Source organism: Emydura macquarii, unplaced genomic scaffold (assembly GCF_026122565.2).
Source record: "Emydura macquarii macquarii isolate MOO-44397 ecotype Brisbane River unplaced genomic scaffold, CSIRO-AGI_Emac_v2 contig_431, whole genome shotgun sequence".
Classification (NCBI taxonomy): domain Eukaryota; kingdom Metazoa; phylum Chordata; order Testudines; family Chelidae; genus Emydura; species Emydura macquarii.
This window is the reverse complement of record NW_027130568.1, coordinates 12,381,061-12,398,281: the sequence shown is the minus strand read 5'-3', so window position 1 is coordinate 12,398,281 and position 17,221 is coordinate 12,381,061. Positions and strand designations below refer to the sequence as shown.

The window sequence follows — 17,221 nt, the reverse complement described above, 5'->3', positions numbered from 1 at the left end:
AGGGTCATATAATGAGCTGATTATGGACAGGGTAAAGAATGTGTGTTTTAGTTATATTGTTTGGGGGGGGAGGGGAAGTGGGATGAGAGTAACTCTCCTCTGTTCAGGGTCCTTTTTTTCTGCCTGTGTCTGGACAATGAGACTCACGAAACAGGCTTGGGAGCTGGGATCATCACCATGAGACTTTGTCTACAGCAAGAATTTTAGGGAGTTCTCTCACCATTGGTCTAGCAACAGTAGGAGCAGTGATGTAGACTGGTTACCATTATGAATAAAAATGTGCAGCATTAGGTAACATATTGGCAAAATGGCAAGCAGCTGGACTCCGATACCACTGCCACCATTGCTAGCATCACAATAAGTTGCACTGGTGCTAGGCTAGTGGTAGGAGTTTGCCAAATTTCTAAATACAGATGCAGCCTACTGTATTTATTCCTCTGTGTCCCTTGTATTTATTCCTGCTGCTACATTTCAGTGTTTATTTAGGGTAGAACTGACTGCCACTGGAACTTGTGCTCCTAAAATGCTGAAGCACTTATGAAAGCCCCTCTCTTTATTTTATTCTGTCTGTCCCTTGCAGGATCTAATCCTTTTTGTTCCTTTTTCCCCCCCATTGGCTTCAATGGCTGCTTTACTCTTTTGAAAATTAAGATTTAGTAGACTAATTTTAGGCACCCATTTTTTAAAAAAAGTCTGGGTTTTTGAATGCTTTAATTGCCAGGTTTTTGGCTGTCATGTCAGTGTCAGTGCATTTTTAATTCACAGATCACTTTAGCTCACCTGTTATCCACTGGAAAAATGACTATAATCTGGGTACAAGAAAACAGGTGGCTCTCTGGGGAAAAAGTACCTTCTCTGACATTGTATGCAAAATGTTCTCTAGAGCACATGTACATCTAGCCTTTTGGAAGGTTGTTCCCATAAAATGGTGAAGTTCAAAACTTAAATGGTATTATTTTAACTGAAGCTATAATGGGAACCATATTCAAATCTCTTGACTAACTCAGCTGCCCTCATCTGATGCAACTCATGGCTTGCAGGTTTTGAAATTTTAAATGAAATTCAAACTAGACCAGGCTGCACTCCCAAGATTAAAATCAGATTTAGGAGTCATAAAGAAATAATGTTGCTAGATGCACCCCACTGAAAATCAAGTTGAAATAGCTCTGTGTTTGCTTTCAAGATTTATGTGCCATTTTGACACTGTCAAGCGTTTGACAGTTCTGCCCTCTGTCTTTAACTGGTGCTGTTGTTCTGTTTTTCACTTCCGCACAAACATGTGAGCTATAGCTTTAACTCTGAACTTCCTGGCCTAGAGGGTTTGTGGATTCCACACCCTTAATACACCAACCACAAATATATGTTTAGCAGGTATATATGTGGGTGTGCTTTCACAGCAGGCTGTGAAACTGAGCCCTGAATTGTTAAAGAGGTAAATATGCGTATGCTAATTGACTCGATTTTAAATCACTCCAAATTTGTTTTATTACTTTAATAATTTGATTTGACACTAGAGCCCTTATGTTTTACTGAGCTGTACACGGAGACAAGGAACTATACATAATAGATAATGCTGATAAGAAGGAAAGGCAATTTTGGTTCAGATTTTTTTGACAAGACGTGTTCTGGCAGCCTGAAGTGTCTGAGCATATCTAGCAAATCGCTTCACTAGCCCACATGTATCCTGCTTTCTTCTCACAAGGCTGACTAAGTGGTACTAATTGATGATGGCCTGATTTTCTCATTACTGTTATTATCCATCCAAAAATAATGTCAACCATGAGAGTCAGATAGGCTACCATCAAGGCAGAGTGAGGAAAACAAGATCAAAGATCTTTAATTAAACACTTTTTTTCCCTCACAACAGTGCAGAAACAATCTCTGATTTAATTTTTTTTGTTTAAATATCATCATTAAAGAATCATTTCTACTTAAAATACAGAGCATACTGCACTGTTACAACTAATACTCCAAATGTCACAGGCTGAGTTTTGAGAAGCTAAAATCATCTTGAATTGAGGGGGGGAGGAGAGAGGTTAAGGGTGAGCAGACATGTCTAACTATCTAATTGTGGACCCTTGAACTAAAAAACAGCGCAGACTCTCTTGTAGTTTTGTTAACTCTCCATCTGTTAACCCCAGTCAGCAATGACTGGTGTAACAAACAGGCTAATGAAGAGTTGGTTTAACAAAAAATACATTAAATGGAAACATTGCATGTTACATCTTTAACAAGCCATCCTTGTTCTGAATGATAACTAGGCCTATCAATATTCTTGGCTAAATGTGCTTAAATCTGTGACTGTCTAAAAAGAAGATCAGTTTAAAAATGTATATTCTTCAAGAAAACACCGTTGCCTTGGTGATGAACTAATGGGTATTCTTCTCTCTTTGCTCTAGAGCTCAGTGTGCCATAAGCATTCTCTTTCTCTGGGAACATCAGAGAAGCTGAAGGTATAGGTAAAGGCTGGTGAAGAGCTGTAGCAACTTTCAGTACAAATTGTCCATAATGTCCCAAAAGTATGAGAATAGAATACTGTATGCCCATGGTTCGTATATTTGATTGAGGTTGATCTGCCGTAAAGAATATTCAGTAATATGTACTTGGAGTTAAAGGACGTGGGGAAATAAATGTTCAGAATTGTTTTTGTGAAAACATAGGGTCATGGAGAAGAATATCTATAATGAATGCAAATACTTTTGAAATGCATAGCGGGTTTTTTTGAGTGTACACACAATAGTTTGATAATACATGTAGCAGTTTGATGCACACTGTGGTGTGGAAGGAGCAGAACAGTGTAACCCACCTGAGTGGGGCACAGAGTTTTTATGGGGAACAGGAAAGAGGAAGCCACATGTGAAGACAGGAGAGAGTCTAAACAGCAATTAGGTTCATTCCCAAGTGGTGTGCCAGGACTGCCAAAGTCCCTGTGATGCTTGAAAGTTTCACCAGAGTCACTGCAGGGCTTATAATACCTTTAAGGATGCCTGTCATTTAGCAATATTGAAACATTATTTTGTAAACTAAGGAAGTACCTATGCAAAAATCTTTAACTTTGAATTGTTTGAAATAAACTTACTCACTTTGGCCAAAAAGTCCTCAAAAGAATATTGTTATTTTCTCAAAAGATACAAAGTGCTTGAAAATTCCAAGATAGTGTTTTACTGGACAAAGTCCCCCTCTCACCCTACCCCATTCAAAAGTATTTAACTGCATGGTTCTGATCACCCAAACAACATAAGGTCACTTTGAGAAAAGCTTCACACAAGTTCATTAAGAGGAAGTTATTTGTTTTTGTGGTCACTAATGAGATAAACATGTATGATGGTTATATGAATCAATAAACTTGTCTCAATGTGGTGCTGAGGAGGGCAGAGTTAAGGTCATTTGTGTTATCTCAGCTGTACATTTTTAGACTTTTGAATGGTTTATTTTTGCAAGTGGAGCTTTAACTTGGATTTTCCAGGTTTTCAAAGATTTGTTTATTTCAGAAAACTAAAATCTCTTAATCTCTTCCTAAGCCAAAAAAATTCCTTGTTTTACCTTAATTATAATTGAATGAAGTTACTGTTTTTTGTGAATAACAATATAAAGTTGTCTTTTAAACTTACAGTAATCATAGGAAGGATCTTTCCTAGTTTTTCCCTAACACAAATATACACCAAACAAATATTGAGTATTATTTGCATTCTAATTTCAGGTAAGCCTTACTCCTAATCATGAAACTTAAACTTTTACTGCTTATCTCTTCAAAGAGGGACTTTCACAAGGAAGCAAACTCATATACATTTTTAAAACATATCTTGCACATTGCATATAATTACAATTCTTCAAGGAGCTCCTCAATAGATGGCAATGCTGAGAGAATCACTGCACGACCCAATAAGCAAATCAGCTCTGGGCAGAGAAAAGACCTCTGGGACTCATGTATATAGTTGTGGACTGTCTAAAATGGGTCTCTTGTTTACTAAATATTATCAAAAATAGTTGGTTTTGGTTTGTTTTTTTCATACTCTGGAAGATTTAAGAGGATTCTGTGTTAGCTTTACGGAAACTATTGAAAAGTAGGTCACCTGCCCTAAGTGCAACCAAAGAGGCTATTCACTAGATAAGAGAGGGAGATCAGCTCTTTCAAGCCTAAGTGAGTATAGGCTAGTGTGGAGTAGCTGTCTAAAAGACTTTGTAATAACTGTAATTAAGTTCTAAGTTTAGATATATTAATAATTGCTAACTAAATACATGTGGAAGTACATGGGGCTGCATAATTGTAGCCTTAGGCTTGTAAGCTTGCTAAGTCTGTAGGTGGGTGGGAGACAAGGAAGTCCCAGGTCATATGAAGGGTTCTGTTCACATTCTAGTGTACTGATTCATGTGAGTGTTGTTAGCGAGCATTCTGGTGTTTGAGGTGCTGTATTTTTATGGCTATAAACTTAAAATCCCAACTTACAGTCACCAAAAATCAAATAGTATTTTCTCAAGAGCAGGTGTGTTAATTTAATGCTCTGTCCAAATTCCTATATGGGTAATTTGCTTAGGTGCTATTATGGTGAAGGTCATATAAGAATTTATATAAATTATCTGTCTATTTAAGTGGATAAAATAGTCTTTGATTCATGTCCTAAACTGTTGCTAATGTGGCTGTACACTGTTAAAAGGTTATTGTATTTCACACCAGATGTGGTTGCACTTCCTTGATGGGCAAAGTGTTTCAGAGTGGTCATTTGCAAAGCTCTCTAGGGTCCTTTGAGACGAAAGGTAGTATATAAGTGCAAGGATAAGGACATTAATTATAAGATCTTCTTTCAAGTCTTACCCTTTTTTTTTCATCAAGTATTGAACAGTTATCCCAAGCATGGGCCTGACCTTGCATGAGGATAGGAATTCAGTAGTTTAGCCCCCTCAGCTGTGTCACACAGAATTTTCTAAATATATTAGGAACCAAAGAATTCCTAACAATGGTATTGACCTGTCATGCAATGGAAATGATAGAACTATCAACAATAATGCAGAAAAGACAGAAATATTCAATACATATTTCTGTTTTGTATTTGGGAAAAAGCAGATGATATGTTCTTATAGCATGATGATGATGATGATGAAAGTCTTTCCATTTCAGCAGTAACTAAGGAGGCTGTGAAACAGCAGCTACTAAAGTCAGACATTTTAAAATCAATACATCTGAATAACTTACGTCCAAAAGGTTTAAAAGTGCTGGCCTAAGAGATCTCTGGAATATTGAGGACTGGAAGAAAGCTAATGTTGTATTTCACAACATTGTATTTAACAACAGTAAACAGGATGACCCAGGCAGTTATTGAATCTGGGCAAAATAGAATGGCTGATAAGGACTTGATTAATAAAGAATTAAAGGGGGTAATATAATTAAAGCCAATCAACATGGATTTATGGAAAATAGATTTTGTCAGACTAACTTGGTATATTTTTTTAAATGAGATTACAGATTTGGTTGATAAAGGAAATAGTGTTTATGTAATAGACTTGTGTAAGGCATTTGACTTGGTAGCACACAGTATCTTGATTAAGACAATAGAATGATACAAAATCAACATGGCACACATTAAATGGATTAAGAACTGGCAGATTGGTCAACAAAATGTAATGGGAAATGGGAAATAATCATCAAGAAAGCTTTTTCCATTCTGTCCTCCTTTAACCTCTGGTAACACTAATCTGATGGAACCATGCTGGTATAGCTTCCTCTGATGCATGCTGCCCCTTGAGTCTCTCTTCCTCATGCAAGTGGAGGTGGCTCAGGAGATGCTCTGAGATTCATAAGACGACCCTGGGCTCACTCCACTCTGTGGGAGTGTACTGGCCTCTCACTGACACCATGAATGGAGTTAGCAAGTGCTTTGGAAAATAAAAGCAAAACAGTAAATGTTTCTCCACAAATTCATTCAAAAGAAAGGAAACAGGGCAAAGGGAAAAACACAGAGGGGGCCTCATCTCTGTGGACCTTTAACCCACCAAGTATTGGAACTTGTTCCTAATATCATCTAGCCAGCCAATGTGGTGGTGGGTCAGATCATGTTACAACTACACAATGATATGCTGGGAACTCTTGAGGGCTCTCTTGAGCCTCCGGTTAAGTCTGCTGCCAAACTAAAGGGCAGGAGAGTAGGATTCCCATGGCTGCCAGTAATCAACCTTTCTCTGTCTCCCAATAAGTCGTTCCAATCCGAGATGATAAAGCCATGGGGCCCAAAAGCATAAATGCCACGTGTGTGCCTTTGGACAGGATGGCATTGTATCAAATGGCAGGTATTCAAAAAAATGTTCACTCCTATCCCCACATTTCAAATTAGAAACATAGGACAAAAATGTCAAAAGCATGTAAGTGGCTATGGAGCCTAAATCCCATTGACTTTCCATGGCCTTAAGCCCTTTTGAAAACTGCACCCAGAGGAATCATTTTGAATCAGACCAATGAGGTAGCCTGTCACCAACACTACCAGCTGCTTCAGAGGCATTACAAGAAATCCTAGAGTAGGCAATTATGGGATAGGCTGCCCCAGAGAAAGCTTCCTCCAGAGCCCCAATAGTTAAAGGTTTGTTTAAGCCTGAAAGCAGGACCGTTTATATTCCTTCCAAATTGCACAACCTGAACTTTGTGCTACATTGTCATATACTCAGTATAGTTTTCAGGTACAAAGCATAAACATTTCCAGCTAAGTGTAAGTTGGTTTGCCGGGTGGCATTGTCTCTTCCTGGGCTATAATTATTAGAAAGTATTTGTGTATAAATGAAAACACATGAGCAAATTCTCAGACCTCTCACCCCACCTCTCTACAATTGCACTGCACTTCTGGCATAGAGATATGTCACAGCATAAGGGGTGGGAGGATATTGTGGGAGACCTATTAAAATATTGGCAGCACATCAGCGAAGCCCAGATTTTAAAATGTATTCTCCCCTCTGTCTTTACTCAGGCTAAAATACCTTGGTTTGGCCCCATCCCAAGTGACCAGCCAAACTCTTGTTTAAACTGAGTTTGGTGAAACTATGCTGCAACTGAGTTTAAAGGTTAGCAAACCCTCTATGTGTTGGACTCCCATGGAAGATGATGGGAGTCCTGTGCAGGCAGGGCTTGTAGAGTCAGGTCCTTTGTTTCTAAGCCAGTGGGAGGGAGTGGTGGGAGAAGAGAGAGAGACTGTGGACCTAATTCTCATTGGTCTCTACCTGGTATAATCCTTTACACCAGTGGAGAGTGAGTGCAAAGTGGGTGTAAAACATTTCTATTTTAGTAGCCTTTTGCACCCAGCTGCCACACTGGTGCCAGTGACAGCACAAGGGTTAGGGCCATAGTGAATCAGCCCCACAGTGTCAATCACTGAACACAGACCCTTTGTATCAGCTTACTCTGCAAAGTGTAACTTTTTGGATGAAAGGTTGCACATTTGTGTGTAGTTCCGCCCTTTGCTTTCTCTTTTGAGCTAACACCCTCGCTGAGTAACCTGTCTGCCTAGTGAATATGAATCTCACTCACCCTATTGCACCCAGAAAGCTTTTGTTCCCATTATTTTACTGAGATAAAGCAAGTCTCTTTCAGCCCTAACACTGTGAGTCCTAGTGGCTGTTCTGAGCCAGTGAAGAACTTCAACTTTTAGCAGAGAAACAGAATACAAGCTAAAAACCTGTCTTCAATCTGTGTATTAAAATGATCTGCTTAATAAAAGGCTCTTTACCTTCACAGAAGACATCATCTGCTTCTCCAAGAATAGTCAGATCCTCCTCTAGGTGCTGCATTGTGGCCACAGCTCAGCTAGAGGTAGCTGCTACAGAGCTGAATGCTTGAATTAGTTTCTAGGCTACAAGAGGGCTATTTCCTTTCAATAGTTTCCTAAACATTTTGGTGATGGCAGCTTCCGCATTTGCGCTTACGAAAACAGCCTCATTCATATGAATAAGGCTTCTTGTTTTTAGCCATAGCCTTTGAGATTGGGTTTGAGGTGGGGTGTTTCTTTTTGCTGAGAGAGAAAGAATCTAGAGGGGAGATGCAGACAGAACAGGCTCAGAATGCAGACTGCATTCATAGCCTGATTGCAGTGAATACTGCTCTAAAGCAACAATGTCCAGCATACATGTTAGTTAAAAGATGCGTGTGGGATTTTTTGTGAGGTTTTTTTTAATATGAATGTGAATGTTTGTTGTGGCAGTGGTAGAGCGAGGGAGTAATTTGCATTCATCTTTCTATAGAAAACTTCAGCTTCACTACAGAGACAATTCAACTCGAGTATACCACCATGCTCCAGGAGCATCATGTGTTCGGAGGACACTTTAATTAGCATGTTAAGTGACAACACTTTTTTTCTTCCTTTTGAAAAATGGAAATTTATACATGCTGAATAGATACAGTTAAAACACTGAACTCAGCGGTGGTCTCATTAACAAGACTGCATCTGTGGCTACACTGTGGGGACATGCTGCCCTGGCAGTTAAGCTTCCCTGAGTCACCACTTTTGGTGCATCACCATCTAGGTACTAACCTCCTTCCTGCTCTGAGCAGGTGAACAAAATTAGAACACTGATAAAATCAAATCTCTCATTTAGAGTTGAATATCAGAAATATTATTTTAATACAAAGCCCAGCTCTGACAATGATTTTTCTGATTGTTTACTTCTGCAATATGTTGCTTCTCTCCATGGCAACATATCTGAATTATTGAAGCAAGTAGATTCACTCCTGGAGTCTGTGGGAATCTTATGCCTCTAGCACTGTAAGCTTCTGCCTCACAGAAGCAAACTCATGCTTAAGTTTACATACGTGAATAGTCCTATTGACTTCAGTGGGACTCCTCACATAAGTACAATCATTCATGTCTATGTTTGCAGGACTGGGCCTTAGAGGAATAATCTCCCACTCTTTTTTTGCTATTAGGACATATCATTCTTGCAAGGAGAGTGAATCTCAATTGACTTTCGACTTGTTAGTATAGTGGCTGTACCATTCTATCATGCCCTTTAATGACAAAAACACTGAACAGCAATTCATTCACTTCACCATCCAGTAGGTGAGTTATGAGCAAATATGAGCTCAGTAGTGATTATTATTGCCTATTTTAAAGCACATTGTTGCTTTTATGGGTGGTAGAAGTAGCATGTTGTTGCACTCTATTTTAGCTTCTGACCGTGCTTTTATACTTCTGTGAAATCCTACTTATGAAAGTCTGCATTTCTTCAGTGTATGTACCATGCATGCACTGCAGATTCTATGTGACTTTTCAATGGCTTTTATTGCACAAGTTATGCCAGTACATATCAGACAAAAATAAAACTTGAAAAAAATTATAAATTTTGCTCATAGTTGTAAAAACATGAAGTACAGCTCTTAGCTCACATCTGCCCAAAATGGCGGCAACTGTTGGGCACCACGAACGGAAGTTAGCACAGTAATATAACATAATAATAAACTGTACTGATAGAAGATACATATTTACATTCCAAGGTCCCCTTGACAGGATCTGAAGGATCCATCTCCTATGTTGCAGGGTGGGCTTGAGGCTGGGAATTGGGCTGGCTTCCTCCACAGCTGCCCGGTAGGCCCTGGATTCTGAGGAGACCCTGGCTATTCAGGGAGATCTCTTAACTCTCCTCCTCCTCTTCCAGTGACTTTTGCTCACCATCAGGGGCTTGAGTCTCCACAAGGGTGTTAGGCTCTATAGCAGCATGCTGACAAAAATCCTGTCCAGTTCTTCCTGACAGGTCATCTCTGGTTGCACTGTATATTTTTCTTAGCTGTTTGCTCTTTATATAGCACTGGTAGGCACCCTGGTTGTGACCCTTTTTGGCCATCTACTTTGAGATCTCCTTGCACAGTTATTTATTTGCCACGGTTGGCCACAAGAGCTGCCTGCATTATTGCTTTTCCCCACGTGGTGAGATCAAAGATGTCACCATGGCTTCAAGTGTCTGCTCGATGTACGTTTTAAGGAATCTGGAGTAATACTGCAATGCTGATAAATTGGAATCCAGGAGCAAGTGCACTGATCTCAGCTCTGCACCAGTTTTTAAATGGGGAGGGGACATCTGATCCCAAAGCAGGGGAGGGCACACAGGTCACGCATGGATGCCCACAGAGCAATGTGAGATAGCAGTTGGAAGACTGCCAAAGTAATGTGCAGCAGCATTGTTTCCTCATGAACAACAGTCTGCACTAACTCAATTTGCATCAAACTTAGCACACATTGAAAGAAGACTCTAGAATTCTAGACCCTACACACCAAGTAGGGAGTTTGGGGATTTAAGGATTTGCATCATGTGTACACAGGCATTTTCAATCTGCACTAATGTAAGTTAATGTGGACTAAACCTCCTGTGTAGACAGGCCCTGACACTATAATTTCTTCAGAGCAGGGATATAGGTATTTCTATAAAGTCTAAGACAATGGGGCTTGATCTTTGATCTCAGTTGGTGCCTCCACGTGCTACTGTAGTACATATGTAGTACACAGAAGAAGGAAGAAAAGAATGGAAGGCAACTTTGTGGGAAGATAAGCAGAGGAGCAATAGAGAGTAGGATTGGGAAGAATGAGAAAATAAATCCACACAATATGAGCAGCAAAGAGACGTGAGAACAGGAAAAGTCAGGTGGAGTGGAGCTGCAGTGGGAAGGAATCAGTATAGAGGAAAGAGAAGCCATTGCCAAGAGAGAGGATTATCAGGAGAAAATCCACACCACATCCACAGCACTTCTAAATGCTGCCTCCAGAAGAACAGATTAAGTTCAGGAAGTAGTAGGAGTGATAGGAGGCTCAAAACAGCTGAATTACCACAGTGAGTGGGAGGAGAAAAAAGAAAGGGCGAGGAAGTGAAGGGAAACAGAACCAGTGAAGAGCAGAAGGGAACGGTGTGTTTATTTCCATGCATTAAAATGCTTCCTGGATTGCATCTATTTGTTTAAAAACAGACGTTCTGTGGGAGGATTGCCAGAATCACAGCTGGATTTAAGAATTAAAATCTTCCAGCTAAGGCAATTCTTATTTCTTTTAAACACTACAGGTATGTCTATACTGCCTCTGAATGTGTGCCTCCTACCCTGGGTAGACAGATTTGTGCTAGCTCAACTCAAGCTGGCTCACTAAAAATAGTAGTGTGGCTGTTGTGGAAAGGGAAGTGGCTTGGACTAGCCACCCAAGTTCAGACCCACGGAGTCAAGTAGATTTGGATTCAGGCAGCTAGCTCGAGCCACTTCCTGAGCCACAACTTCCATACGACTATTTTTAGCCTGCTCACTCAAGCATGCAGCGTGCATGCAGTCCCAGCCGGGTTGGGAGGCTTGCTTCCAGTTGCAATGTAGACATGCTTTTGGGGGGAAATCCTGGCCCCACTGAAGTAGATAGCACAATGGCCACTTACTTTAATGGGGCCAGGACTTCAACCTTTAGAGACCAATGTAGGGCAAAAGAGGTTTGCACTTTTATACTCAGGTTTCTGTGTTTGATTCAAATAAATGCCAAGATTAGTGATGTCATCCATGGGGACACAGGATTATTCAAACTACACAGCTGCCCTAATAGAAATTATGGGGGGAAATACCTTATATAAAAAGATGCTAACTTCTGTTTACTGCCCTGTCTATGTGTCTCATTTGTAAATTAAGCATGGAAAGTTTTAGCCATTTAACAAAGTTTCTGAAACATTAAGGAACAAGGAAAACTCTCCTGGTTATTGTAGCCCTTCCCTTTTGTACTTCATTTTCCTTAGGATTTAAAGTTATTTCCTTGTGCACTGTTTTCAGTCGTCCCATCCGGATGCCTGTTACTTTGACAGCCCTTTTTTTCTTTTATTTTCAGGAATTAAAAGGCATCAAAAGCTGTTTTCTTTCCAGAAAATAACTGTCACCCGAATGAACACTAACTAGCCTGGTGATGAATGATAATGACTCAACTTCCACTTCAAACATACAAAGAAAAGTCTTTTTGATTCGTTCCCATTTGCCACACTGTCTTCCCCTAAATGACAGGCTCACCTACATCATCATCATTGGCTTGTGAAGTTTCTCACAGAAACCTGTCTCAAAAGGACAATTAGACTTCTTTATTTAAGATGAAACGCTTTACTGTGTGAAAATGATTTACATTGCCGTGATTATGCTCTACCATTCCCTGTGCCCCCTTCTTTGGATGTTTTGTATCTGGGATTTCTCTGTCAGTTTGAAGACCAATTTATTTGTCTTTTTCTGATCTCAAAAGCATCTAAGCTAAAACAGTTGCCCTCTCCCTTCCTTTTGAAGCAGCTTTTCTCATTCCCTCCTTTCCCTCAAGAAGCACTTTATATCTTTCTCTTTGATATGTTTACAAACTTTGTTACTTTTCTTGTCACCTGTTCATTAACTCAGGGCACTCCAGCCAGCATCTATCATAGAATTTCTACAAGACTCATTCTTCTTTTACATAACCACATCTGATGTCTGTTATCACAAAAAGTCACCGCCCATCCTCAAACAGCCTGTAAACAGAGAGTCAAGGGTGACAATGGAAGTATTGAAACCAAGGGTGGGGTGTGTGAATCAGAGAAAAGACAAGTACTAGAAAGCAGCTTGTAAAATAGCTCACCTTTAGCAACCTTAATGTTGTTTGCTTTTCTTTGTTTCTCATTTCCCCTGCAACCTACTGAAAAAGTCATCTGTCACATCAAGCTCTGTGAGTGTTATAATAGTACCACAACAGCTACTGAGCATTCATTTCAATATGTATTTTTTTTAATTCAAAGCTCCCACATGGCCAATATTTTGAGTGTCATATCATCAGTTAGAACTCTCGGATCCAGATGAAACCTCTAAGTACTTGACACAGCTCTGATTGAAGTCAATGGGCAAACTTCCACTTGCTGTGACTGCACTGGGAGCATATGCACCATGTCAAAAAGGGTGTTAGAGCAAACATGACGTTAAAAATGACTTAGCATCTTGTACAGATGTTTAACTATGATCAACTAAGACATTTTTAATCAGATTTCCCCCGGGGAAAAATTATGTTTAGTATCATATTAGTTACTGTTTTCTAGCATGATGTGTTTTCCCAGTGTAGACAAGGCCCCTTGCCTCCAGTGGTGAAGATTTGGGCTCTCCAACTGCGAGCCTGGTCTTCCTGGGGAAGTTCCAGCCTCTTTCAGAGAAGCCACTTGCCAAGCACAGGAAAATGCGAGGCAGGAATATTTTGTAATTTTTCACTTTGACAAAACCAACATTCAGTATTGACTATTAGCTAATTAGTACCAAATAGTGGAGCTGAGTACAAATTGATATTTTGACATTTGTTCTTATCTCAAATTGTGATGAAAAGTTGAAATAGCAAAACTTTTCACAAAACAAGAAGTTCCACAAATTCAATGTAGAAATGTCAAAACATTTTGTTTCAAATCAGATCCATGTTAAATTGTATCGCCCTATGGTACTGCAGTGCCTGATGGGAGCTGTTCTCTGTGTTCCTCAAGCCCTCATTCTCCTGTATGGGCAAGGCTTCCTGGCTGGAGTACATTTCCCATGATGCACTACATCTGTACAACTCCCATATATCACCACATGGCTTGATCAGAGGGGAGATGGCAGTGCATGATGGAAGAGGTAGTCCACCCGATGGAGAGAATGGGGCCATGAGGCACCCGAACTACAACCCTCATGAGGAACTGCTGCATCTTTGGCCAAACTGATTCAAAACAAAATACTTCCATTTGGTCTGAAATATTTTGTTTTGATATTTTTCCTTCAGAAAAAAATTAAAAATTTGCAGTAAAATGAAAAATCTCCTGCTGAAAATTTTGATTTTGTGGAAACTTTTTTTTTTTTCTGTTAAAAATAATATTGACAGAAAATGTATAATGATGCACTGTACTGACCACTAAACACAGGACAACTCTGAGTGCTGTGTGGGTCCACTAGTGCTGGAAGGGGATGTAGGGAGCCTCTTCCTTACTCATCTCCCCATCTGCTGGGCAGAATTACTACTTAGCACTCCAGGGTTTGCAAGGGCCAAGCTTCCATGCTGGTTGGTGTACTATGTCCCCATGAAGGCGTCACCAGTCTCAACTGTGTGCATCTAGCCTCATGCAATAGTGTGAGCGAGCACGAGCCAGGTTGGAGGCACTTAGGCCCACATCCTCAGTGGTACTTAGGAGCCCAACTTTCATCGATCGGTGAAGAGACCAAAGGAGGGGAAAATAGAGGTGGGGATAAAAGCAAACAGGCCATCAGCACAGGAGAGTGAAGGTCTACTCAAAACTCTGAGCAACTTGTTTGTATAGTCTTGTTTTGAATATTCCTGCAGTTTCAAATCTCTTGCTCTTAATAGCCTTCTTTGAAACTTCAAGAAGCTAACCATCATTTTTGTTCTAGCTGTTTACTCCTTTGAAGGTGATGGAGGACTCAGAGGGAATTAGGCTATATATACATACAGACATTCAGAGGTTCTGACTGAGGATGAGCCTGGCAAAATTTTGTTTCATGCCGAATTATTTTGCATTCGTGAAACTTCTTTTCTTATCATTTTAAATATTTTTTTTGGACAAGGTATATTCAATTTTTTTAAACCCCCACCAGGTTTTCTAGCTAACTGGAAATCTGTGCTGTATATAAAGGAGAGAACAACTCTCCAAAAAGCTGTCATAAATGGGTCCTCATATCTTCCCGGGACACTGTATTTATCAAATTATTAGATTTTTTTCTACTCTTCCCACCACCCCACAATCCCTATAGGAACATGAACCCAATTATATTTGAGTCCAGATTTCAAATCCATTAAATTTGCATGGGTTTGAAATTAAGTATATTCACCCATGCTTAGTTCTAAAGCCATCTTGGCTTGATGCACACACATGTGTAGCCTTAGCCAGAGTTTTACTTTTTGTGCTACCTGAAGGTTAGACTTTTAAGGAGCACAATATGTAAAATCTCACACAAAATGGTTGCATATATTTTGTAAATAATGGGACAGCTTCACTGAAGCAGCTGCGGAAAATGTAAACTGTCCCTTTCTGAGCCACCTGGATTCCCTGGGTGCCTCACTCTAGGGCAGTGTTTCTTAACCTTGGGTTTTAGAGGGGTCGCAAGTGCAGAGCTGGTATTGGGGGTGGCAAGAAAGGCAATTGCCTGGAGCCACAGGAGCGCCATGAAACTAAGTTACATGCCTCAGCCTCGTGGGGGTGGGACTCAGGCTTCAGGGGTACAGTAGTTTGGAAAGGTTAAGAACCACTGCTCTAGGGTTTTCCTCAGATGCTGGAGGCAAGAGCAAGTAGCTTCAATTTCTGACTGAGGTGCCACAGGAGCTCTGCTAGCAGAAGCTACTGAATGGGAGTGTTCATTTCTCTATGTCCTACTCTGGCCAGAGCTGTGAACTCTGGGCTGGCCCAGCCCATACAAACCCTGTGGCAGACAGAAAGATGCAGACATTATTCAAGACTCCTCCCCACCAGACTTTATAGGGTCTATATTGACAGGAGCCAGGACAAACCTAAGCTCAACCTGGGCCTATTTTGTAGGAAGACCTAGGAAAAGAGAGAGGGAAACTTTTGAGTTTTGTAGTTTTTTAACTCAGCTTGACTTGAAGAGGTTAGAGGGCTAAAATTCCACCTCCCACCATGAGATGGGTCTGCACTGCAGAGTTAGAATTAGGATCCAAACTTTCCCAAGCATTGGGAATATTCAAGTCTAGTATTTTCTTTCAGGCTTCTTTCTCTTCCCAGATTTTTCATGCTGTGGTGTGAGACTAGCAGATAACCATCTCATCTTGAAGTATACATATAATCCCCCCTGCCCATCTCCTTTTTTTTTCTTTGTCCAGTTAGCCCTCCGGGTATGTATCCCTTGTACCTTTTCCTGTCCCTCTCAACAGCTCCTTGAAAGATGAATGGATTTTTTTAAGCATAAAATATTATGATATGGAATATTAAATGTATACTTTAACTTTCAGGCAACACTTTGAAAGTTCTTACAAAAATATCCCTGTCCTTGTATTTGCCACTTTTGGGTACATTTGATGCCACTATGGACTGAGTTCTCTGAATAATTTCAACAGCAGAGTTTACTTCTGTTTTCTGAAACCACTAGGATAAGAGGGCACATGGGAACGGAACCTGTGGTAAAGGAAACCTGACCGCAAGGGATCCCCACCCTGCTTGACTTCCCCCTGATATAATGCTGCAGAACAAGTGCAGGAACTGGATGTACCCTGGGGTCATAGAATCTCTCCTGTAGGGATTGCTTCACTGACACTCCTATGGGCTATTATAGAAAAGTAGATTTTTAAACATGTAACTCCGTTTTGCAATGTGGTGAAGCAATGGAAAATTCAGAAAGTGTGATAACCACAGCTTGCAGAAGTGTTTAGTCATATTTGTATTGTTGCATTTTATTTATTTATTTTTCACTGAAGCGTGATAACTAAAATACAAAAGAAAATGGGCAAGGAAGGGGTGTTAGCTTGGTGACTTTAAAACATGAACTGCCAAGGTTTTATGGAAAAAAAGAAAAACATCTCAGAAAGAAGTACAAGCAGCCCATGGACGGATGATAATACAACAGCATCTTTCATCTAGAAAAATCTTTGAGGGTTTTACAAACTTTAACCGTAAATTGAACAAATGGTAGGCTCGTTTTCCCCACAACCACTTAAGTGTATCAATTTTTTTCACAGCACACAATGCTACACAGCCCTTTAGGTCAAGCAGCAACTAATAGCTTTTCTCAAATAAAACCACAATTGGGCATGCAAATTGACTGTTGTTGATCCCAGTGTCCTGATCAAATTTCATTTTGGGTAACATTCCTACTATTGCAAAAAGTACTTGTAACGCTTTGTTGACCATAAGTGGTCAGGGTCTTGATTTTTATAAGAAAACAACACAGTGTCACTTGCTACCATATTTGATGCACCTGCCCTAGCCTGACTCAGAAGAAAGGTTGCCACCTACTGAATCGCTAAGACCACTCCCTGCATTATCCTCAATTTTTTACGTCTCCCATCCAGGTACAGACCCAGCTGACCTTGCTTAGTTTGAGAGAGCCTATAAGCATGTATATGAATAAAAATAACAAGGATTTCCCCAAAATGTTACATTTTATTCTTTTTTTTCTTCGGCATCTCTCTGAAGTTTCTCTTTTGAACCTGTGCAGAGAAAACCGAGCATGTACTGGACTAGTGATAGGAGCAACACCACTGAGCAGCACTGGACAGAGTCAGCTTGTCAGGCTAAGCCAACAGTTTTT

The 17,221-nt window shown here is 40.2% G+C and overlaps 1 protein-coding gene across 1 annotated transcript in view; it reads right to left on the bottom strand.

The window, feature by feature from the left end:
* Window positions 1-7,810, bottom strand: part of RIPOR2 (RHO family interacting cell polarization regulator 2) — a 91,027-nt gene extending 83,217 nt beyond the window's left edge. The window contains exon 1 of the mRNA XM_067537571.1: window positions 7,707-7,810. Coding sequence (XP_067393672.1) covers window positions 7,707-7,767 — 61 coding nt within the window. The 5' untranslated portion in view covers window positions 7,768-7,810. The remainder of the gene's footprint in view (window positions 1-7,706) is intronic.
* Window positions 7,811-17,221: the final 9,411 nt, after the last annotated feature.